Below are 24,346 nucleotides of genomic sequence, written 5' to 3'. Positions count from 1 at the left end.
TAGGGGTTCCTGAACTGTGGTCTTTGTCAGTTAGGGGCTCCATGGCCTAGAAAACGTCGAGTACTCCTGATCTAATGCGCTTACAATACTTACTCAGTGGCCTAGTGGCTAGAGTGTCCGCCCTGTGATCGGTAGGTTTTGAGTTCAAACCCCGCCGAGTCATACCAAAGACTATAAAATTGGGACCTCCCTGCTTGGCACTCAGCATCAAGGGTTGGCGTTGGGGGTTAATTCACAAAAAATGATTCCCGGGCGTGGCACCGCTGCTGCCCACTGCTCCCCTCAACTCCCAGGGAGTGAACAAGGAGATGGGTCAAATGCAGAGGACAAATTTCACCACACCTAATGTGTGTGTGACAATCATTGGTACTTTAACTTGAACTTAACCTGTGTCAAACTCCAGGCCCGCGGGACCTCATGAAAATTGACGTGCATCTGACAGCAAAAAAAAGAAAAGAACAGCAACTAACTCCAGCTACAGTGCATCACCCAAAACACATAATTTATGATTCAATTAAAAATGGAGGCCGCAGTGGTATTCATAAGATGCATTTCACTAACCATTTTTACTAAAGGTGTCACATTACGATTTACCCAGCCTGTGAGACACAACACAGTGCATAACAACACAATCTTGTTTACCAACACCCTACTGAGGTTACAAACCTCCCAGATTCTGATGCTTTTGCGTGCATATAAAATACTGTAGCTTTTGTCCAGATGTGGCAAAAGATGACGAGGTGCTGGTCGACGAACAATCACTTGATGAAAACGTACCACAGCAGTCTAAGCGTGCAAAATGGTTCTCCCGCTTTGTTTTCTGCGCACTGTGTCCGCATTAAAGTCATTTATACCTCTAACGATCTATGGGAAGCAATGCACAATTTTTTATCCATCCATCCATTTTCCACCACTTATTCCCTTTGGGGTCGCGGTGGACGCTGGTGGCCATCTCACCTACAATCGGGCAGAAGGCGGCGTACACCATGGACAAGTCGCCACCTCATCGCAGGGCCAACACAGATAGACAGACAACATTCACACACTAGGGCCAATTTAGTGTTGCCAATCAACCTATCCCCAGGTGCATGTTTTTGGAAGTGGGAGGAAGCTGGAGTACCCGGAGGGAACCCACGCAGTCACGGGGAGAACATGCAAACTCCACACAGAAAGATCCCAAGCCCGGGATTGAACCCTGACTACTCAGGATCTTCGTATTGTGAGGCAGACACACTAACCCTGCTGCCACTGTGCTGCCCCATGGACTAAATTTAAATTTGGTCTATTGGGACCAAATTTAAAGAATTTTGCATAATTCACACATATTTAGACGTGGCTGCTGAGGACCATTTAAAAAAAAAAGTTCAAATTAAATATGACATGATCCTCAGAATACAGCAGTACAGCTGTCCTCTTATAGGAAGTTTCACCACTTAAATGTACCAGCTACAGCCCGATGAGAGGGCTGCTGTGCATATGTCTCACACTCAAACTAACCAGTAAACATGTTTTATGGGCCAAAGCTTAAAAATCACTCAGGCATCTTCAGAATGGATCCGACTATTATTTAAAACGGTTTCCCTTAAGGGAACCTGTTTTTTTGTCCCCATACTGTCAGCGGTCCCCTAAAGGTGACTGTGTAAACAGAGCGATGTCCTAAGCAATTTAGGTGACGATATTCATGCTGTACAAACAACACCAAGTCAATATGTAGTTTTAAATCTTGTGATTGTAAAAAGATTCAGAAATGACACTTTTGTAAAGTATTTTAATGGATGTATTACAAAAGTGGCAATGGGAAGTTGTGTATAGTACAAAAAGAACGCAGTATTTGATTCTGGACTGGACATTTTTTTGTTTGTGGGCAACGAGACTCTAGGACCAACAATTCCTGACCTGATGCTGGGTTACCATGGTGACACAGGGATCTGCCAAACAGTGATGTGTCTGGCAGGGGTAATCTGCCTATTTTTTGTGTGTGTATGGCAGAGTTACATAAATTGGCCGTGCTTCAGCGTATAATGTTCACCAGCTGAGACAGGATACGAGCGAACAGAAGGTCGAGGAGAGCGCCAGACAGAAGCTTTACACAAAATCACCACAGGAGAAACGTGGAGTCTGTGCACCCCCTCATTTCCCTTTCCCCGAGCTTCAGAACAAACCGTTCTACCTCCTCCATCCCATTTACCACTCGTGTAACCATGGAGACCAACGTGGTGTCAGACGAGGATACACACCAAAAGTTTTACTGCAGCTTGGACACCCCCTGGAGAATACAAATGGATCCTTTTATTTGCAGAGGCTTTTTTCGATACACAGCATTGTAACAAACGGCATCCGTGAGACGTTCAGTTCTCTTTACCCTTCTGAACACTGACTCATACGTAGAAATAACTTGGACAATTACAACCACTGCATGACACAGGAACTTGAATTGTGGAACAAATTATAATTTGAATAGAAGACTATGATATAACACCACGTGTATGAATGTGTGTGTGTGTGTGTGTGTGTGGTACCCAGGAAGAAGGAGTGCCACACAGCAAAAATGTTCCACCAGACTCAGACTACAATGGTCCTGGTTGAATATACAAAAACAACACATTTATTTGGCAAACGAAATAAGGGGCAGTTATGAGGGAATATAAAGGCCACAGTGGGGGGGAAAAAAAATCAAGTCACATTTTCTAGGAAATGTTTACTTTGACTGATGAATGTCAAATTTAACTCAAGTGTAACTAAAACCATCTACCTGTGGATGTCTAACCATCTTGTCATCAGCTAATATGAATTCAATATGCTAACGTATCCCAAAGTTTCAATATCAGGTACAGACACAAATGTTTGCACAAAAGCATGACATTAAGGATGGTATATAATTCAGCGCTTCCAGGAATCTTTGATTTTGTCCGGAAATGCCGGAATTCGCAGCAGCTTTTTTGCGGCAAAAGTCTCAATTTTCTGAGGCTTTTTTTTTTTTTTTAACAATAACATTAAGTCAACTTGTGTTTTCAGGAAATTGGTATTATTAAGTGTTCCTGGCAAACTTGACCTGTAAAATTGTTAAACCAATACTGAATTGATGTTTTACTCATTGTATACCACCAAGTAGACACTAGATGGCAGTAAAAGGACACACTCACAGCTCATTGTCAAATTATTGCACTGTTTTAAATAGTTATAACTGATAACAGTAATATCTATAGCAGTGATTGTTGTTGGTAAATGAGGGATTATCATCACACTTCAATATGTCTGACTTGTAAATGCTGCGTCTTTACAATGTCCGCATTGAAAATGAGAACCTGTTAATACCCAGGATAAAGGTTAAATACATATACAAATACACTCAGATGTCAGGATGCTTATGTACTACATTTCTCAAAGTTTGGATGTAGGAATGTGAGGACAATTATGCCCTTTACCAATGAAGAGTGGATACCTTGGTACATGTTGCTGTCCCTGCTTTGTCTACACAAGAAATACAGTTGAAGTGCTTGTTTCAGCGCCAGTCAGAAATAAATTAAACTGGTCAAAAATTATGTCAATTCACTAAAATATGCAGGGAATTTGCAGGCATTGGACGACGTTTTTGCGAGGATTTGTTGAAATAGTGTGATCGCGACATCGCAAATTCCTGGAGTGACTGCTCACCGTCTGTCAAACTTGACAACTTATCTGAGCAAAGGTGCACATTTACACTATATATTGCTCTAAAATTCATTTTTTTCCATAATATTAATGTTCTCAACTTTTTTTTCCTTTCAGTGAGGCCTTAACACTCCTTAGAAAGCACTTTTGGCGATTTGTGAACATGATACATGATCACTTCAGAGGCAGCCATGTTTTGTGTGTGAGAAGTAATGACGCTCAATCACATCTTACTCCTTCCACCTTTGTTCTGCGCCTTGTTCTACAAAAGCTAATGATTAGATATGTCCCATTATTACCTTCAACTAATCTGTGTAGCCATCTTCTTATTTTTCTGTCCACACACAGAACAGAGATCAGCCTCTGAAATAAATATACAATGGATGATCAGGGACGTCAATAAAAAGGGTAAAAAGACTGGATGAAAAGAGGAGGAAAAGTGCAAAAGCAGACTCGAACAAGGGACTTGGTTTCCAAATTGTGACAACAAAAGGCCTCTCAATAGTAGCCTCAGCTTGAAATAATATTTTGCTCCATTCTTGTTTTCCAGGGTAGGGTCAATGTATAATGTGCAGGTATCTGAGGTCTGGGTAAAGCAGGTTGGCGAGCAGAGCCAGGAGTCGAAGTCCATCTTTAAGGCAGTGCCCTGGGTAACGGATGAACTGAAGAGCTTTTTTCACAGAATCCTCCAATCCCGTGTATTGCTTATTGCTGAGCATTGCTTCCAGCATTCCCAGTGTCTGCACAAAATAAAGAAGGTTATTCGAAGAAGAAAGTTTTACATGATAAAAGTTTAAGTGCATACTTGCTGTGTTTTGGCAGAGAGTTGCAGGTCAGTTGTTGGCTGCAGTCGGAGTTCACTTTCTGATGGTATCTGTACGGAGAGGAAGGCTGCCAGGCTGCGAACCACCACTCTGAATCTAGACACACAGTACATTTTGACAGCTGCATTAACAGAGCCTCATAATGCTCTAATATGCAATACTACCAACATTTTTGGACTATAAGCCGTTATTTTATTCTCACGCTTTGAACCCTGCAGCTCATTAAATGTTCTGGCTAATTTATGGATTTTTCTTTGCAAATGGCCATCTTGTTTTGTATTCAACAAATAGTTAAACACTGACAGAGACACTGAAAATGTGTGTTAATGTTTGTGCTATGGTGCCATCTGTTGGATGAGGTAGCTCACTGCAGGTGCCGCGGTTTGAAAATGTACTTCCTGTTCTAGAAAAATGCCCCATTTTGTCTACAATTTGTCAATCGTTTGTTTGAAAGGATCCTTCATTTATAACTCCAAGCAATGTTTCTAAGTTTTATAATATAACTAAAACAATTCATACTTACTAAACCATATAATTTGTGATGTACAAACCCCGTTTCCATATGAGTTGGGAAATTGTGTTAGATGTAAATATAAACGGAATACGATTATTTGCAAATCATTTTCAACCCATATTCAGTTAAATATGCTACAAAGACAACATATTTGATGTTCAAACTGATAAAAAATTTTTTTTTTTCAAATAATCATTAACTTTAGAATTTGATACCAGCAACACGTGACAAAGAAGTTGGGAAAGGTGGAAGTACATACTGATAAAAATAAGGAATGCTCATCAAACACTTATTTGGAACATCCCATAGGTGTGCAGGCAAATTGGGAACAGGTGGGTGCCATGATTGGGTATAAAAACCGCTTCCCAAAAAATGCTCAGTCTTTCACAAGAAAGGATGGGGCGAGGTACACCCCTTTGTCCACAACTACGTGAGCAAATAGTAAAACAGTTTAAGAACGTTTCTCAAAGTGCAATTGCAATAAATTTAGGGATTTTAACATCTACGGTCCATAATGTCATCAAAAGGTTCAGGGAATCTGGAAAAATCACTCCCCGTAAGCAGTATGGCCGGAGACCAACATTGAATGACCGTGACCTTGGATACCTCAGACGGCAATGTATCAAAAACCGATATCAATCTCTAAAGGATATCACCACATGGGCTCAGGAACACTTCAGAAAACCACTGTCACTAAATACAGTTTGTAGCTACATCTGTAAGTGCAAGTTAAAGCTCTACTATGCAAAGCGAAAGCCTTTTATCAACAACATCCAGATACGCCGCCGGCTTCTCTGGGCCCGTGATCATCTAAGATGGACTGATGCAAAGTGGAAAAGTGCTCTGTAGTCTGACGAGTCCACATTTCAAATTGTTTTTGGAAATATTCGACATCGTGTCAACCGGACCAAAGGTGAAGCGAACCATCCAGACTGGTATCGACGCAAAGTTGAAAAGCCAGCATCTGTGATGGTATGGGGGTGCATTAGTGCCCAAGGCATGGGTGACTTACGCATCTGTGATTGGACCATTAATGCTGAAAGGTACATACAGGTTTTGGAACAACATATGCTGCCGTCTAAGCGCCGTCTTTTTCATGGACGCCCCTGCTTATTTCAGCAAGACAATGCCAAGCCACATTCAGCACGTGTTACAACAGCGTGGCTTCGTAAAAAAAGAGTGCGAATACTTTCCTGGCCCGCCTGCAGTCCAGACCTGTCTCCCATCAAAAATGTGTGGCGCATTATGAAGCGTAAAATACGACAGCGGAGACCCCGGACTGTTGAACAACTGAAGCTCTACATAAAAAAAGAATGGGAAAGAATTCCACTTTCTCAAAGCATCAACATTTAGTTTCCTCGGTTCCCAAACGTTTATTGAGTGTTGTTAAAAGAAAAGGTGATGTAACACAGTGGTGAACATGCCCTTTCCCAACTACTTTGGCACGTGTTGCAGCCATGAAATTCTAAGTTAATTATTTTCAAAAAAAAAAATAAAGTTTATGAGTTTGAACATCAGATACCTTGTCTTTGTAATGCATTCAATTGAATATGGGTTGAAAAGGATTTGCAAATCATTGTATTCCGTTTATATTTACATCTAACACAATTTCCCAACTCATATGGAAACGGGGTTTGTATGTAGGAGTGTTTTCAAACACATTTGTACATGCTATTGTAATGTAATCAAGCTTGCGTTGTTAGCATTGGCAAATATGATAACACATTTCCTAATGTCTGTTGGTATTAACTTACAACTTTTTTTTATTGTTTCGCTATTGTAAATTCACCAAGACGTCACCGTGAAGTTATTGAGTCTGTTAAGCTGATTGGAGGGCTAGCTTTCGCAGCTTGTGGGTCCATGACTATAACTTCTGTTTTGTTTGATCAGCTGTTTTACTGCAGTGTGACATGCACTGTTTGGAAACAATCAAGGTATGTAAATAAACATTTACAAAAACTTTCGGACCGGTATACCTCTGCGGCTTATGATCCAGTGTGGCTAATATATGTAAATATATACATTTCTTCCAAAATTTGGTGGGCGCGGCCTAAATACCGATGTGCTGTACAGCCCGGAATTATGGTGTAACATATTTAAATAGTGAGCTTACTTGTTCGAAACAGGAGATTTCTTTCCAAGACCGATGGCCCCGAGTAGTCCGGAGTTGTGCCTTTCTTCTCCTAGATGAAGCAGCCTGGTTTGCAACTTTAGAAGACCCGTGACCACGCCGGATAATTCAGTGTGGCCCGCCTGAGGCTGCAGCTGCTCTACTGCCAGATTCAGGGCTTTGTGCCACCACAGAAACAGCTTGGCTTCGTCGCTTGGTCCACTAGGCACACAGACACACACATGTATCATGCTGAAGAGTGCACAGGGATTCTTCAGTGCATCAATCTTGTGTGATCGAACTATGGAGGGAGTGAATATAAGTCAGTCTATCAATTATATTATCACTAATGGAGAAGGACCATGCACACATGATTGAAGTGAATAGAAAGCGCACACTGAATGAAAAATTAATTTACAAGACATTGTAGCAAATTACAGATTAAAAAAAATAGCTATTTATAATATTGTTTACAGAACCCATTAAAAAGCTGGCATATTTATAGGTAATTAGACCACACTTCCGAAATACGATACATAAACAGTGTTCAAAGAATTTACTTTCCAAAAACCTAATTATAGTTGCGAGTTACTTTACCAAAGAAAGGATTCAGTTACTAACGGAAGTACTCTTTAACACATTTAACTCATCATTAGGGAACGTTATTGTTACTTAAAAACAAACCTTCAAATATCTGGCATGTGCAGTTGAGACATTTCATGAGAGCAGAGTGTATGTGTATGCCTTTAAAAGGCAGTGCCTGCTGCCAAGTGAAGCGTGATGTCAGCAAGAGCGCGTTCGGAGCAGCATTTTAGCTCAGTGGTGTTTGTTAGCTTAGCAGAGGCAGTATGCCAGTAGTGCTGATGAATCTTCAAAATGAATTATGTTATCGCTAGTTAATAAAAAGATTGAAAGTCCTTTGATGGCGGCCTTGTCTTCTTTTCCACAAATGAGGTATTGTAGGATTGCAAGCATGTCACTTCAATCATTGGTTTGTTGTTCATTATTCCCTCGAAGTATGTGTGTGTATGTGTGTGCACTTAGCTTAAATGTTGTTTACTGTGTGGGGTCGCCTTCTCCTATTTAATATCAAGATCATTTTAGTGGTTGTTGCTTTCATTAGTGAAGTTACTTCCTGCATTGAACTTGCTGTGCTTTTGGCTCTGTCTTGTTGACATACAACCACATCAAATGTAGCGTGCCATGCTACATCCAACGTATTGGTAACGGCGTTGTAACGTACGTTAAAGTAATTATTTGATTATGTGAGTCCACCCATCCATTTTCTACCGCTCGGGGTCGAAACTAGATAATAGTAAAAAAAAGCATTGGTGAGGCTTTTGTTTTCAAGAACTCCTCATGAATAGTTAAAATGTGGAAACCAAAAGGTGATTGAAGTTGGCTTAGAAACAAGCACAACTGTAGATGTGTATAGTGAGTATAGTTGAAACTCAATTTACCGACCCCTCATTGTACAAACTTTCAGATTTTACAAATCACAGACTGAATAAAAATATGCTTTGGTGTAAGAACCTTGTCTCCATGTCCGAACATTTCCTCAGCCCATTGTGTGCTTCGCAGCTCAGCTATTTTGTGCTGGGCAGGACATCCATTGTGGGCGGGCTGATCGATCGCTGGTGCTTAATCAGTCAGCACAGCAGTGATGTCGTTAGCTTTTTAAATGTTTCTTTAGCCTTTTCGGGACATTTTTCTAGTTTGCTAGCTCCATATATTCCAAAGAAAGTGATAGACAACCAATGTGTGGTTTCAAACATTCACAAAGTATCCACAGTGTTGTCAACACTGCTTCTCCCCCTCTCTTCTGCTGCACGCCTAGAAGATTAACCTACAAGATAAACTCCATTTCATTTTTTATCCCAAATCATTGCAGCAACCTGGCTATTTAGGTTAAGGAGTTTTGTGATTTCAAACTGCGCCACAAGGCTACTGACAGTGTGTCTGCAAAGCGGCTGCAAAAAAGAACAGTTCAGCTCATTGTTGTTTTTTACTTTATTATTAAATCAAACATTGAGCTATCACCCCCTGTTATGTTTGTTTGATATACTACATTACTGTATAGCTATTTATACTGTTTTCAAAGTGTACACACTTGTACTAAAATATGGACTTTTGTCCAGGCTGGAACTCATTACTCATGTTTACATTGTTTCTTAAAGAGAAATTTGCTTCAATATACAAACTTTTCTAGTTACGAACCATGTTTAGGAACTATTTTAGTTAGTGAATTGAGGTTCCACTGTGTTCTGGAATAAGGAAACAAAGACAATTCACATTTAACAAACCTTGGGGAAACCTGATTGGTCCATGTGTTGATTAAAGCCAGCGTCCTCCTCTCATTGGTGGCTGTGTGTTCTGCGTTAAGGCGCTGCAGAATGAAGGCATAGAGTGTGAGGAAGCTGCCTCCTGATTGGCTCTCGGACAGGAAGTCTTCCACTGTGAGCTCGGGCACTTGCAATGATGCCAGCACAGGACCCCAGCCTACACACTCCTCCTCAGCTGAGCAATAACACATGTGATGTCACATGACCAACTATCAGGAAGATTGGCTGGAAATGACCGCTTACCATGACTAAAGTGGGCCGTGATGCACGCCTCCATGATGCGCGTCATGTGACGCACTGAGGCCAGACAGCGAGAGCAAGCGGTGAGCAGGGGCAGAATAGGAAAGCCCCTCCCTTTCCTGTCCAGCCAGGCAATGACACGAGCGGCGAGGGCCTCTCCAGTTGAAACGCCAACTCCATTGAGCAAAGCTAGTGCGCCACTAAAGAGGCTGCTGAACGCCATGTGCCTCTGTTCCAAACCTGTCTCTGTGGAGGAAGGGCCGAATGGGGATTGAAGACTTCACGGGTGAAGTGCGATATAGCTGTTAAAGTGGTAGAATCGGCTCACCTGGTGGGCTGAAGGTGATGATGCTCTCCAACAATGTCTCCAGCTGTGTCTCCAAAGGGATCACACTGATGCTGCCGGCTTGCTCAAGAGTCACCAAAAATTGCACACACCAGGACACGTATGCTGCGGCCTTCAGCGTCCCATCCTGGCACACATAATTTAAAGTTCTTCAGCTAGGCGGACATTACTAAAGGTGTTTATGTTTAATTTAGTAACAACATTGCACATTCACAATATGTGGTTTTCTGATTGCTTGCAGTGGTGCAAAAATGAGCTTCATCCTATTTTCAAAAGCTACCTCATATATACCACATTTACATTGTAATGTACCTCTAACATACCATATTTACTTCATAATCTACCTCTCATGTACTATATTTACTTCATAATGTACATCTAATGTAACATATTTGTGCTTTAATCTACCTTTTAGGTACCATATTTACTAAATTTACCTTAATTTACCATATTCTTTTCATAATTTAATTCTAATGTACCATATTTATTCAAAATGTACCTCTAACTTACCCTATTTATTTCATAAACTACCTCTTGGACCAAAATAACTACATTTTCTACATTTAATGTACAATATTTACTTCAAAATCCACCTCTTTTGTGCCAAAATATTTGAACTTTCTACATTTAATATACAATATTTACTTCATAATCTACCTCTTATGTACCATATTTACTCCATAACGTAACTGTAATCTATTATACAGATTAATAATATACTTGTAATGTACTTCATAATTTACTTTTTATATACCACATTTAGATAGTCATGTTACTCTAATGCAGTGCTTCTCAAATATTTTTTTATTAAGTCCCCCTAGAAAGAAGAAAATATTTCACACCCCACCGCTCTCCACTGTGACTATATGTAGTATAATTTGTCCGTACAATAGTTAGGACTATCCCTCTGCATAACATTGTAATCTTATTAACATTAAAAGAAAAAACAAATCGGTCTTTCCTTGTCTCCCACCGTGGTTACAGTAAAGCCAAGTGCTACATATGCTTCATCATATTTTGGTGCGGCAAAATAAGTATGTTTCCCAAGGTCAGGCGCGCACCACGCCCCTCCCCCCGGGGGGCCCACCCCACTCTTTGAGAAGGACTGCTCTAATACCATATTTAGTTTATAGTCTATCCCTTTGTACTATATTTCTTAAATCATTTACCTTTAATTTACCATATTTACTTCATAATCTACCTCTTTTGTACCATATTAACTTTATTTTCTACATCTAATATACCATATTTACTTTCTAACATACCTATTATATACAGTATTTACTAAATAATTAACCTTATGTATCATATTTATTCCATAATCTACCTCTAATACACCATAATTACTTCATAATTTACATTTCATGTTAGAGGGTCACTATAGCTGCTGGTAGAAGTGGTTAACAAATTTTAAAATTATACTTAACTAAATAGTGCAACCCTGCCTCACCTATACTCACCCAGGTAAATTGAGTTTGAGACCCCTGTTGTAAAGCGAATTTTAGTTTTTGAAAAGCGCTTTACAAATAAAATGTTGCGTTATTATATTACACAGCAGTGTATTAATATAGAGTTTATGCTGAATGTAATTCAACGCTCTACCTCACCATGTGAGCAGCTTCATTAGGACCGGTATGGAGTCCAGCTGCATTACGAATTGATTTTAGCAGTAACTGAGATGCAGAATCCGTGCTAAGCAGCAGGGAAGGTGCGTAGTGCGTGCTGACATATCCCAGAACCCCTTGATATGATGACAGATCTAGCTCGTGCCAAGGCAGAGATGTGCACTGGACCAAGAGACTGAGAAGAGGGGATTCCTGGGTGGAAAAAGTAGAAACGTTTCATAAAGCCTGCAGGCCTAGAGTCTTAAGAAACAGTTAGGAGTCACCTTTCGACTGAGGAGCTGCTCCTCTTTTGCCAGAAATACAAGCATGTATAACAAATAGACCAGCATGGTGTGTGATTCCTTCTTCTGAGAATCGATGGCTGTTACAGGGGGTGGAAGAGAGTGAATGTGATCGCTTAGGACGCTGACCCAGTTAACCTCACATAACACCTCTCCCAAAAACAGGAAACAGCTCTTAGGACTTCCTCTCTCCACCTGCAAAGAAAAAAAAGAAGACACTCTTTCACACAAAAACAAATTTATAAAGAATTTTGGGCCATAGAACACTACAAACAATAACAATTTATATTTAGTTATGCGTTTTTGGACTACATCCACAATAACTAAACATGATGAGTGCTGCTTGAAAGCGTATCGAATTTCTCAGAATTAAATATCATTAATAAAAAGGTGTAAGATGATAACTACCAGTTATTAATACCAACATTGAGCTTCGACTGATTGCCCGTAATTATGTCAGTGTCAGTAGTAGTTAGAAGTTATAGGGACTGACGTTAAAGAGCTGCTCCATGAGTTGAGTGTCAGGATGCAGGTGTCTCCACGGCAGGCTGCGCAGGTGAATGTGGTGCAGGTACAACAGGTACTCTGGTGTCCGTGGAGAGGTGCAGCTTTCACAGTACTGCATCATACAGAGCCAAAGAGCACCTCTCTGACCAGGAAGTAGACGGTCTGCAACGTTTGTGCACCAATGAGTACAATTAGCTATTACACACATCGAACATTAATAGAAAAAAGTGTCTACCCTTGGATCTCTGGTGCAGTGTGTCATTTATTCGAGCATAGAGGCCAACCAGACACCCTGCCAAACTTGCATCAGTCTCCAGCCAGGGGAAGCTCTTGAGATTACTGCAGGAAACACAGACAATAGTCACGAGAGCCCAAGATATGCTGCTCATGTTCAGGCAAAATAAAAACATTGGGATGTTTTGATTTTGTACGGTGTCCTTGAGTGCCCAGAAAGGCGCCTTATAAATACAATTTATTATTATTATTATTATTATTAAGTGTATTTGTTTCCCCATTGCAAAATTAACCTTTTGCCCGGACTACTATTCTATTGTCATACCATACCCATTTTACTAATCAAAACTGATTGATTGCCTATGATGACTTTTTCTGACTTATAAATGTTGCTATAATGATTGATACCTGTGTTAAACAAACCCAAAGCGTTGAATCAGAACATTTTGGCATGAGCAGTTTTGGTTGCCTCCGTTCGTGGGGTTTTGCAGTCCGGCTATGCCGTGACCAATGTTCCTCATAATTAATATTTGTGTGAGCAAAGGCAAAAACTCTCTGAGCATTCCTTGGACCACATGTGAGCAACGTCAGACGTGCACACTGTGGCCACATCGGCAGCACACCTGTCTCAAACCTGACATCATAACAAGTTAAATGTCTTATTATAATCAAATGACAGTAGTCTTTTTCATTCGATAATTTTCTAATTAAGATGATTCGTCCCACTTACAATTAAAATAACAAAAACCTATGTACTGGTATTATGTGTATTGGTGGGAGTCCTGCTTCAGAAATAAAGTGTACCTATTTCAGAGATCATATTTGAGTTTGATTTTGAGTTTATTTCAAACATGAAAGCATACAACATGATTCTTCACAATTTTCAGTTTCTCTTTTCAACATGTTTGAAAAGTAGTAAGAAGCAACACTTGTTTAATCCTAGCCCTTTTGTTTTACATAATAGTTATTAAAACTTTTGTTCACTTCCTGTCCTCAATTTATTCACAATATACTCCATAAGTAATCACAATAAAAATAAATAAATAAATAAATAATAATTGGTGAAGTAAGTTTTATTTCATATGATGAGATAAGTAAGATTATTTTGAGAATGAAAGAATGGATGGATGAAATAAATTCAGAATGTTCATCATGCTTCTTTTTCTTTGTACTGTGCAAACGCTTTAAGTTTGAAGAGTTTCTTGAAGTGGATCATATTAGTACATAGTTTGATTTCTTTGCTTAATCCATTCCATAATTTAATTCCACATACAGATATACTGAAGGTCTTAAGTGTTGTACGTGCATACAGTATGTTTTAAATTACATTTTTCTCTAAGATTATAATTTTGCTCTTTTTTTGAGAAGAATTGTTGTATATTCGTGGGTAGCAGGTTATAGTTTGCTCTGTGTATAATTTTAGCAGTTTGCAGATTCACTATGTTGAGGAATTTTAGTATCTTTGATTCGAAAAATAAAGGATTTGTATGTTCTCTATATTCAACATGATGTATTATTCTAACTGATCTTTTTTTCAAACACCGTTAGTGAATGAAGTGTACTTTTGTAATTATTTCCCCATATTGCTACCCAGTAACTCAGATATGGTAACACTAGTGAGCAGTAGAGAATTTGAAGTGATTTAGTTTTCAATAAAACATTCACATGTTGCACAATGAGATTTCTGTCTGTAAAATATATCACAACAGTTGAGTCTAATGAGTGCGTTTGTAGGCGCAAGTAAGAGAGAGCGCGGCTGCTTTTGATATGACAGATGACAACGTGTTGGTTTGAGGCGTTGTACCTACCACAGAAAATGACCAGTTTTGCTAGATTGTAGTTTTTTGGTGTGGTTACTGTCAACAAACAGTTTTCTTTCTATTCTTTCTTAGTTTTGCTCATTAACGTGATCAATGCACTTCCTGTCCTCATTAAAAAATCTTGACAGATGTTTCAATAACCAACAGTATTGTGGGCGCTTGTTGTCAGCTGTCACACAGAGTTGTATTGCAAAATCGTACAAAATAAATTGTGTTTATTTTGTTGAGAGCTTTTGTTGGATTTTATTTTGTATGTGGCATAGCTTTGCTCTGCACAGAGGATGTGTGAGCAAGGCGCAATTGTGCACATGCACACATTACGGGAAACATTGATGTGACGTCACCGCGAGGTGGAAGCACTTACTTAAACATTAAGTAAAGCGGTCAGCAAGAGGGAAGGAAAAAGAAAAAACAAAAAAAGGTAAATTATTATATTTATCTAATCATGGCATGCGCCCAATAACACTGATGTGCAATATGCATTGACATAAATGCTGCTAAAAGCATCTTTTTATATGCGGATTCTGAATCAATCGAGTGTGCAGGTGTACCTAATTTGGTAACAGAGTGAATCTATTTAATGTTTATGAAGTTTATTTTTAAATGGACCACAAGGAAGTATTTTAAATGTAAATTGAAATCTTTTAGTAAGTGTTTACCATTGATCATTCTGTGACAAGTTGAACAGGGATTTCTTCTTTAAACCTGTGAAACATTGCTTGTTATGACCAACGTACCTTCCGTCTTCAGTGTCCAGAGGAAATATCCAAGGCTTGAATAATTTCACAATCTTTCTGTGCAAGGCATGAAGAGCTGTGAGAGTGTGAGATTTGTGTTATGACATATGAACTCAAAACGATGTGTTGAATCAACAGTATTGTGACATTTACCTTTCATTATTTTATTGCTGCCCACCGACTCCCTGGCACAGCTGCTGAGTGAAACGCTAATTAGAGAGCCCATTAAATGGTCCCAGAAGGAAACAATGTCACTGATGTAGAGAGACCAGGCAGAGTAGAGGCCGAAGCTGCGCAGGTCAGGCTTGCTGAGACGACTCCGCAGCAAGTAATCACTGAGCCAGTCTATTGTCTCATCCACCTGGCAGGAACAACGACAAACTTGAAAATCCTTCTGTTAAACGTAGTACAACCTTAAATTAAGTATAGAAACTAATGTTAGAAACACGTCTGTTTGATGCAATGTAAACCACAACCACAATCATACACACGGGGGGAAATGACTGCCTCTCTTGACACTAAACAAATGACCATCAAAACTTATTCATTGATTCTGCAGTGGTAAGCTACCTTTGTAGCCACAATTGTCCTGTGTTAGACTCGATAGAAATGTCACACTAATAGACCATCACAAAAACATTTATTTACATTTTTAACCCAGTGTGGCTGGCACCAGAGGCAAGGTGGGTGAAGTCTCTTGCCCAAGAGCATAACAACAGTGATTGAGACGGAGGAAGTGGGGTGTGTACCGTCAACTCTCTAGATTTATGGACAACCTGTCGCCGCATTATTATTGTCTTTTGGATCGTTTTAAAACATACGCAATGATTTGTAGCCAGTAAAGGCTTGATCTACCAAAGGTTTGCGTGTATTAAAACAGGTGCAAACTTGATAGCCCACGCAAAGCTGGTCTACTAAGCTTGTGCGCACATGATTGCTTCTCTTAAATGCGTAAAATAGAGATCACCATATATTTAGTGTGTCTGTCTTCATGTATATGCAGAATAGATGTTGCTTATCAGAACACCTACAACAAAGGGAGGAGGAGATGTAAATATAGCTATTTAGCACTTGCACTGTGATTTATCAAGACGAAAACTGTTCTGTGGCTGCTGTTTTGCATATATATTTAACACGTCTGTGAAAGCCGCACAAATGGCTGTGAAAAAAGAGACGATTGCGCTGCAAAGATTGACAATGAACCGATAATCTTTCATCCTGTGTGTTAACATTTTTGGACTGTAATAAATAACAAATAATAGACTTATTGTCTATTCAGCAATATCATTTGTTATCATTTTTAGTTGCCGAATGACTTAAAGGGGTCCTATAATGAAAAAACAACTTTTCTTACTAGTTGGTACCTGTTCTTGTGTATTTTGGATCCCCATATGTTCCGGAAATTTTAAACCAAACCATGGGGGTATGGTGGAGATATTTATAAAACAATCTTGCATTCTTCCAAACTTGAACCAAACCAGTTGTTTAAAATTTAAGATTTTACAGACATATTTTGGCTTTGTTAGATCAGCGGATATATTCATTAATGGTAGAATTTTACCCAAAAGCTGTGCTCCCCCATTTTCAGCCAGTTGTCCTCTTGTTGTGGAACAGACTGACTCACACATGCATGCTAAAATCCTACACAGCTACCATTTCTGATAAAAAGTAGCCCACTGTAAACTAGCGTTGTCCCGATACCAATAATTTGCTACCGGTACCAAAATGTATATTGATACTTAACTTAATAAAATGAACAACAAAAACATGTAAATATTGGCTTTATTTTAACAGAAAATCTTAAAATACATTAAAACATATTTTCTATTGCACTCAAAGAACAATTTTCGATGGTTAAAAATGAAAAGGCATTAAACACATTTGGCTTTTTCTGATGCACTCAAAGAACAACTAAAATGTTTCCACATTACATATAATTAAGGATTAGGTTAGAATTAGAGCTGTCAAGCAAGCAGAAATGGACAAAAGAAAGTCTACCTTATGGAAATATCTGCTTCAAAGCCATGGCAAGTTATTCTACTGACAAGATAGGACAATTTTTTCGCCGTGAGAAGAAGAGATATCTTTGCAGCAAAAGCCTGCTGCGCACGTCGAAAGAGGTGGATGTTGCTTCACTTCCGTGTTCAGATTACGACTAAGGCGCAGGGATAACACAACAATTAGATTGTTACTGTGACTGATTTATTAAGTAAGATAACATAAAAGCTCAACAGAAATGAAAGATGGTTGGCAGGATATCAACAGGAGAGTTTTTTTTATTGCAAACAGTCGATCCGACATCAAAACTTGTCAAAACACTTTCTCAAAACAATCACACACTTTTGTGGCTTCAAGTTAAAAGCACTACACTATACATCCGGTTTAACTACATTTAGCCTATCCCCATAATGTACGGCTTCATATTAGCCGCCCCACCAAACAAAAAAAAGTAATATAATTTATTGTAGCCTCCAGGAGAAAACAAACAAAGTCTGACTTTCTTTTTAGCTTTTATTGTCAATTTTATGACAATGGGCCCAATTACAACAAGAATTTCCTCTGTGCACACACGTCTGCCTCCTTGCTTCACTTCAAAACACACAACACTGGTTTACTCTCCGTCGACACGGTGTGTTTACTGACAATGGGACAATGACCATCGTAACACAGTAACACACATTAACACCAGCAGGGAGTTACAAAATGAATGGCTATATAAAGTTTATTATTTGCGCACTATTGGCTTATGAATGATGCACATAAAATTTGGCCGGAAAAAGACGTACTTTAATCACCAGAACAGTGCTCCCGAAACCGATGTTGTTATCATGTAAGCTATATGTACTGGGTTGTCTGGAGCGGCGGCGCTTTGGATGCGCTGTGGACGTACTTTTATATATTCGAGATACACTCCCAGACAGCGATCTTCACAATTTAAGATGACACTGGTGGCGTTTAACGAGAGAAAGGCTCCCAGCATCGCAAAGCAAGTATGACATCAGGCTCGCTTTTCATCATGAATATGGCACGAAATAATCTAAACTGAGTTTCTAAACACGAGTAAAGTCGCAAGTAACACCAGAAATAGAGGCTAGATTTGTTCCTAGTCCTTTTCTTAAAGAAAGAGTAACTAAAAGGATTAGAGAAATCTCTAACAAAATTCTCAACATTGTGCAAAAAGCAACAGCAATTTAAAAATAGAACAAATCGATATTATGTAACAAAACATGTACATGTTAACACTATACGTAATAATAAGACTTGTTTTAAATCTGTATACACATTTTTTCCTTTTTAAAGAATATATATGTATCATAGAAAATCATGCCATGACGCCACACCGCCAGAAGTATTTTGGCAATTTAAGGGAAAACCTGACATTAAACAACATAAAAATGTCCTACATTACAATAATGCTTTGTAATGTCATTCTGTGATATTTGCACCTAAACAAATGCTAGTACATCAGTTTAGGAATATGGGGGCGGGTGGGGTGGAGAGGGGAATTTTCTGGCTGGCTGAAATATTGTGTAAATTCTTTTATAACATGTTCTGGTTGAGTCCTCAATTACAGAATGATTAGCAGGCTGAATATTACATTTCAATAATTAATAGAAAAGGTTAAAACAGTGTCATGCAGCAATATGAAGACCATTAACTTGTTAACATGTAATGTACAGAATATCAGAAGCATTTATTCAGGTAGAAATATCACAGATTACAGCTAGGATACCTCTCCCGGAAAATGATCTGCCTAGGGTTCACCTATTAATGATAAAAAAATCATACCTACTGTATCTGAAAAATCGCGATATTTTTTGAGTTAACTATTAACAAATGCGATTATTTGCGATGGTATATTTTAATCGTTTGACAGCACTAATTAGCATAAAATATAAAGCTTTATTGACCACGAACGGCACAAGCGGTAGGAAATGGATGGACGGAAAGTATATTAAATGCTTCATGATTTATTTTTGCCCCTCCTGATCTGTGCTTTAAAAAACTAAAATTATTAGTAAATACTAAAAACAAAACTATGGATAGAAGTACACAGATAAGCCATGTAGCAGGTAAAACACACATTGTTAAATATAAAACACAAATTGTAGGAATTTGTTATAAAAATTAATTTCATTTGACGCTGATTGGGCATCAAGTCAAGCAGCTGTGTGCGTGTCTACGTATCTACGGTACATGTGCACATATCTACGCGTACATGTGCACATGTGAGAGTAGTGTATGTGTGTTTGCGAGAATGGCAATGTGTTTTCTGAGTGACGTCAGTGAGTGGGTGGGCAAGTAAAGGACGAGAGAGGTGGAGTGAGCACTGCGCAGTAGAGTGAAGAACGGATCCGGTTGTATCCTGCAATACTAATAATAAAGCGATTGTCACAAAGTGGCGGCCTTGTCATTCTGACACAGAAGCAGAGCTTTCCAGACCGGGTAAAGTGAACGGTGTTACCCCCGACGAAAATATCGGCCCTGGAGGAAACGTCTGCCCTGCGCTCCTCGACTACGTTCTGCATGGGAGCCGAACAGCAGGAAAGGTGTGACAACTACATTATTACATGTCACTCTTTATAACTCCATGTGCAGATCTGATTGCTTATTATTTAAATGTTTACTTAAGTTTGAAGCAAGAGTGGTAATACTGATCGCCGTCTTTGACAAGGCATATTTTAAAGCAACACTTGCAGAGCTGCGCCTCCCTGTTTAAAGCGTCACCTTTATCATTTGTTTTAAAAGCCCAAAACCTCCATATTGCGCTTCACGCCCCCTCTTTACTAACCAGTAGAATTTCCATTTTTTGCCATTCTTCCTCTCCACGATTTATTGCTTTTATGCACTTTGTGTGTGCGTTTTGATACATTCAACATCATGTGCCTCGGCTCTGTAGAAAAAAACAGTATTTTTCAAAGGTATGTTTTCAATATATTAGTACTGCGGTACTTTATTAGTACCAGTATACCATACAACCCTAGTTTAAACTTAAATTTGTCAGTAGTCTTGATATGGAAGCGTATATTTTATAGTTTGCACACGTTATTTAGCGCACGGTATTTGGATCTAGGTGTATAACACCATCAGATTTAAGAGATTACCTGCTGTGGAGAGAGGCTAATGGAGGAGCGGAAGGTAGATGCTGGGGAAGTTGGAATACGTCCAGAGACATCAGAGGTGCTAGGACTCTGTTCACTTTTGTTCTTGATGCTACGGGATGGAAGAGAGCAGCCCAACACTTGAAGAGTCACCTTCCAGCAATCAGGACTTAGTAACTGGTTTGATGAGCCTGGGAATGTTGAGAAAAATGTTTCAGAACCATACCTACACTCTATCCAGCACCCCACACTGAAGTTGCTCCATAACAAAATGTGTGATTTCAACATTTAGTACTGAACCATTGAAACTAATATTAGAAATCCAGATTACAAAAGATAAACAATGATTCAGATACTTTATATAATTTTGATGTATTCTATGTATCTACGTACCATGAATTGATTAACGTGAACCCCGACTTAAAGAAGTTGAAAAACTTAATCGGGTGTTACCATTTAGTGGTCAATTGTATGGAATATGTACTGTACTGTGCAATCTACTAATAAAAGTTCCAATCAATCAATCAATCAATCTAGTGTTTTGTAACCGTGAACAGGGAGTAAATCCCAGTCGTAAATCCCAGTCGTTGCAAATAAAGGATAACAGACAAATGTCACTTGTTAGTATGACTGACTTATCTTTTTTTTTTTTCTGGCACCACTTGAATTTAGAATATTCTCTGGTAGACATAAAAAGCTCAATACTGACAATCTGCTGCCCTACATTGCCCACAGACACACTTACTGGTCATGAGCAGACGCAGACAGTCACTGTAGTGGTCAGGAAAGTGGTGACGCAAAAGCCATGTCCAGTGTTTTGTGAAAAGGTGAAAAGGTGTGAGAAGTTCAGGTTCAGGATCTCGGCCACAGACACAGAGACCTCCATGGACTAACTCCAGTAAACGGGTCCTCTCAGAAAACACGGGATGGGCTTCGTTTAGCCAGGCAGACAAATCAAACTGCAATAGATGGAAGAGTTGATGTATTATGAAGGATTGTGTTTGTATTGTACCTACCTCCTCACAGTCTTGACTGACCTTGGTGAGAAGCATGAAAATTACATCTGCACTATCAAGGTGTAGGGACATCACCACATCTTGGTAAAGTAAAACGAGCTGGGCCGGGGCTGCGTTTGGTGTGAAAAAGGGTGAAATGAGAGGGCACAGCCGTCTGTGCTCCAGGATGGTCTTCAGGACATTGCTGCACTCTTCAGCGTTGCCTTGGATGAACACCTTGTTGTAAGAGAATTAAACCTATTAGCATTTTCCCCCAGTACAGGAGACTAATTTATGAAACCTAAAGGGGACCAATGACAAATGTAGTCTTTTCTGACTTATAAATGTTGTTACAATGTTGCATACTCAAGTTAAGCAATGCCAAAGCATCAAATCATAAAGTTCACAAATTTTGGCGTGAGCTTGTACGCAGTTTTTGATGGCCCTGTTTGCGGGATTTTGCAGTCTGGCCGTGTTCTAACATTACCTGGAGGTGGAAGCGCTCATTTAGACATTAGGTCAAGCTCTCAGCCAGAGGGAGAAGGGGATCTCTTCCCCCTCTGGCTGAGAGCTGAACTTAAGGGGCGCTTTGCAATATTTACACAGATATCTAGAGAGCGCTAACTTTCTACTGTTATATCCTGCTCTTATGGCTTCTACGACATAATGACCTAATTACGTACATATACTGTATAACACATGCATGCACATTAGCTTTGGGTGTTGTTAGCTAATAATAGCAATTTGGATAGTTTGCGTTAGCTGTAATTAAATGTATATCTATCTATCTATCATGACAACATGACTTTGACATATATAGTTAACAGCGTACATTTTCAAAATATTAATTAGGCTACTTTGCAGAGGGAGGAGCGTGCTTTCATTTGCAATCTGGGAACGCCTCCAAAAAGGCCTTTCTTGCAGACAGACTCATTAAACGGGTTATAAAAGTGACTGTGGAGAAAATATGTGCAAAATTTACACCAAAAACGTATTCAATACATATTATTTAGACCACAAGGAATTTCTTTAAACGTAGCTTAAAATCATCATAGGTCCCATTTAATATAATGATAATTTGGGCATGCATAGATGTACAATTTGGGACAATTGGCTTGATTGTGATGTGCTATTGAAATCAGCGTATGACTTGTTCATTATTATTATCATAGGAATATCTTCTCCCACCCAGCTGAGATAAGCGGGACAAGCGTAAGAAAATGGATGGATGGTTGGGCTTCTACAACCTGAATGTCTGTGGGTGTGTACCTGTCCCAGTATCTCCACACACGAGGAGAGATATTGGCGTGTTGGTGGATGTCGCAGTGTGTCTTCACATACAAAGGAGACCAGCTGGTAGAAGGCTGACACACCAACATACTGCACTGATGGGGATTTCTGAGATTTGTACATGTTCACCAGAGCCCTGTACATAACAATTACACAAATACCACATTATAACTTAAACTCATTGGTACAGTTGTGTTCATGGTTTTAGTTTATACTGACGTGATAAAGTTTTCAGTGTGAACAGCAGCCTGGGCCAGGCTTAGAGGAGGCGGAGCCATAGCATCGCTTTGAAGGTTCTTGATGTCCCTGCGCAGTGATGTTATCTGAGTGTGCACTGCTTCTTGTCTTTGTACACACTCACACTACACAATTAACACACACATGAACAATTCATAGAAAGGACACAATATCTCAAAATGTGTCTTCTGTACAGTGACAGTGGTCTTACAGTAACTGTGATGGTAGCTGGGCCCTGGCATGCCTGCCCGCCCTTCCCTTTACATTCCAATGTCATGGTCACTTTTTCAGCTCGGTTCTTGTAAAGTAGAGGAAGACTCTCTAAAAGCTCCTGTTCCATCGCCACCTGCTGAGCTTCTCTGCATACTGCAATCCTGACAGACATTTTCTTTGAGCGCGATAACACTGTACACTTGTGTGTACAGTATGCATGTCAAACTGTTTATACTAGTAGATGGTTCAAGGGTGTAAGGGTACCTGGCTTGGTCCTGCAGAATGTTGAGGTCCCGTTGCAGTAGTTCTGCAGCAGCTTTAGAGTCAGAGAGACACACACTGGGGACTTCAGCCACAGGAATCTTCAGTTGTTGCAGGTCTGGAGCAGGTTGTGGCACTGGATGCTTTTGCAGGTTGTTCAGGATACGTTCCTTTGCTGCGGACCAAAATGCAGAACCTTACAGCACTTTAATACCCATGTATCCATAATGACCTATGCCAAAGAGGATATGGCTTGTTTGCTTGTGTGCAGCCTCCTTTCTAAAGTTTTAGATATCAACTTGTTTTATTTTGGCTATCGGTTATCTCACGGTCACCTGATATGTTAGATAGATAGATATTGCCTCTACCCACAGCCTGTGCAGAATTAGGTACTGTAGTGTAGCGTCTGATATTGCAACACTCATACCACTCTATTGCATAAAATAAACTCCAACATTACTCATTAAAATACATATGCTAAATTTTTTTCTTCTTCTAAATAAACAAATACCCCTTTTTGAACTCCAAAATTATGATGGGCAAAAATAAAAGGTTATATGATTTGTTGCATGGCCAGAACATCAAAGCACAATTATTTTAACTGTGCAGATCAAACAAGGCTTTGTTTAAACCTTCCCCTTTTTGTTTTGTTTTTAAGTCCTTTTGTTGCACATTGTATATTTATCTATTTATACAGGTGCATCTCAATAAATGTGATTATCTTTGAAAAGTTTATTAAAATGTATTTCAATAAATTTAAAGTAAACATACGGTATTTCATATATGCACAATACATTAATCAAAATAGAGTAATGCATTTTTTTTAATTTAGTTGAGATGATTACAATATAAAGATATATAAAAACCTCAAATTGTTTTACAAAAGTTTTTTTTAATATTGCTGACTACTAGTTGACTCTCTAATAAAAAAAAATAACTACAAAAACTTCCTCAGCCTTTACTCAGTCTCCAAGTCTAAATCAAACCCCTGAAATAAAATAATTTTTGCACAATATT

At 39.1% G+C, this 24,346-nt stretch overlaps 1 protein-coding gene across 5 annotated transcripts in view; it reads right to left on the bottom strand.

The window, feature by feature from the left end:
- Nucleotides 1-2,267: 2,267 nt before the first annotated feature.
- epg5 (ectopic P-granules autophagy protein 5 homolog (C. elegans)) overlaps nt 2,268-24,346 on the bottom strand; it is a 47,401-nt gene continuing 25,322 nt past the window's right edge. For 3 of the 5 annotated variants that reach the window (XM_061906400.1, XM_061906401.1, XM_061906403.1), the window contains 19 exons: nt 23,333-23,504; nt 23,067-23,229; nt 22,838-22,980; nt 22,598-22,754; nt 21,371-21,565; nt 21,079-21,292; nt 20,337-20,524; nt 15,385-15,592; nt 15,232-15,307; nt 12,676-12,779; nt 12,427-12,602; nt 11,916-12,128; nt 11,635-11,844; nt 10,010-10,154; nt 9,685-9,927; nt 9,403-9,616; nt 7,103-7,321; nt 4,457-4,571; nt 2,268-4,391 (listed from right to left, as the gene is read on the bottom strand). In XM_061906400.1, coding sequence (XP_061762384.1) covers nt 4,209-4,391; nt 4,457-4,571; nt 7,103-7,321; nt 9,403-9,616; nt 9,685-9,927; nt 10,010-10,154; nt 11,635-11,844; nt 11,916-12,128; nt 12,427-12,602; nt 12,676-12,779; nt 15,232-15,307; nt 15,385-15,592; nt 20,337-20,524; nt 21,079-21,292; nt 21,371-21,565; nt 22,598-22,754; nt 22,838-22,980; nt 23,067-23,229; nt 23,333-23,504 — 3,338 coding nt within the window. In that variant the 3' untranslated portion in view covers nt 2,268-4,208. Of the gene's footprint in view, nt 4,392-4,456; nt 4,572-7,102; nt 7,322-9,402; nt 9,617-9,684; nt 9,928-10,009; nt 10,155-11,634; nt 11,845-11,915; nt 12,129-12,426; nt 12,603-12,675; nt 12,780-15,231; nt 15,308-15,384; nt 15,593-20,336; nt 20,525-21,078; nt 21,293-21,370; nt 21,566-22,597; nt 22,755-22,837; nt 22,981-23,066; nt 23,230-23,332; nt 23,505-24,346 lie in introns of those variants that run through there. The other 2 variants (XM_061906402.1, XR_009807524.1) reach the window with 2 other exon arrangements.

This window comes from Nerophis ophidion, linkage group LG07 (assembly GCF_033978795.1).
Source record: "Nerophis ophidion isolate RoL-2023_Sa linkage group LG07, RoL_Noph_v1.0, whole genome shotgun sequence".
In the NCBI taxonomy this organism is placed as follows: domain Eukaryota; kingdom Metazoa; phylum Chordata; class Actinopteri; order Syngnathiformes; family Syngnathidae; genus Nerophis; species Nerophis ophidion.
This window is presented reverse-complemented; position numbering and strand designations above follow the sequence as displayed.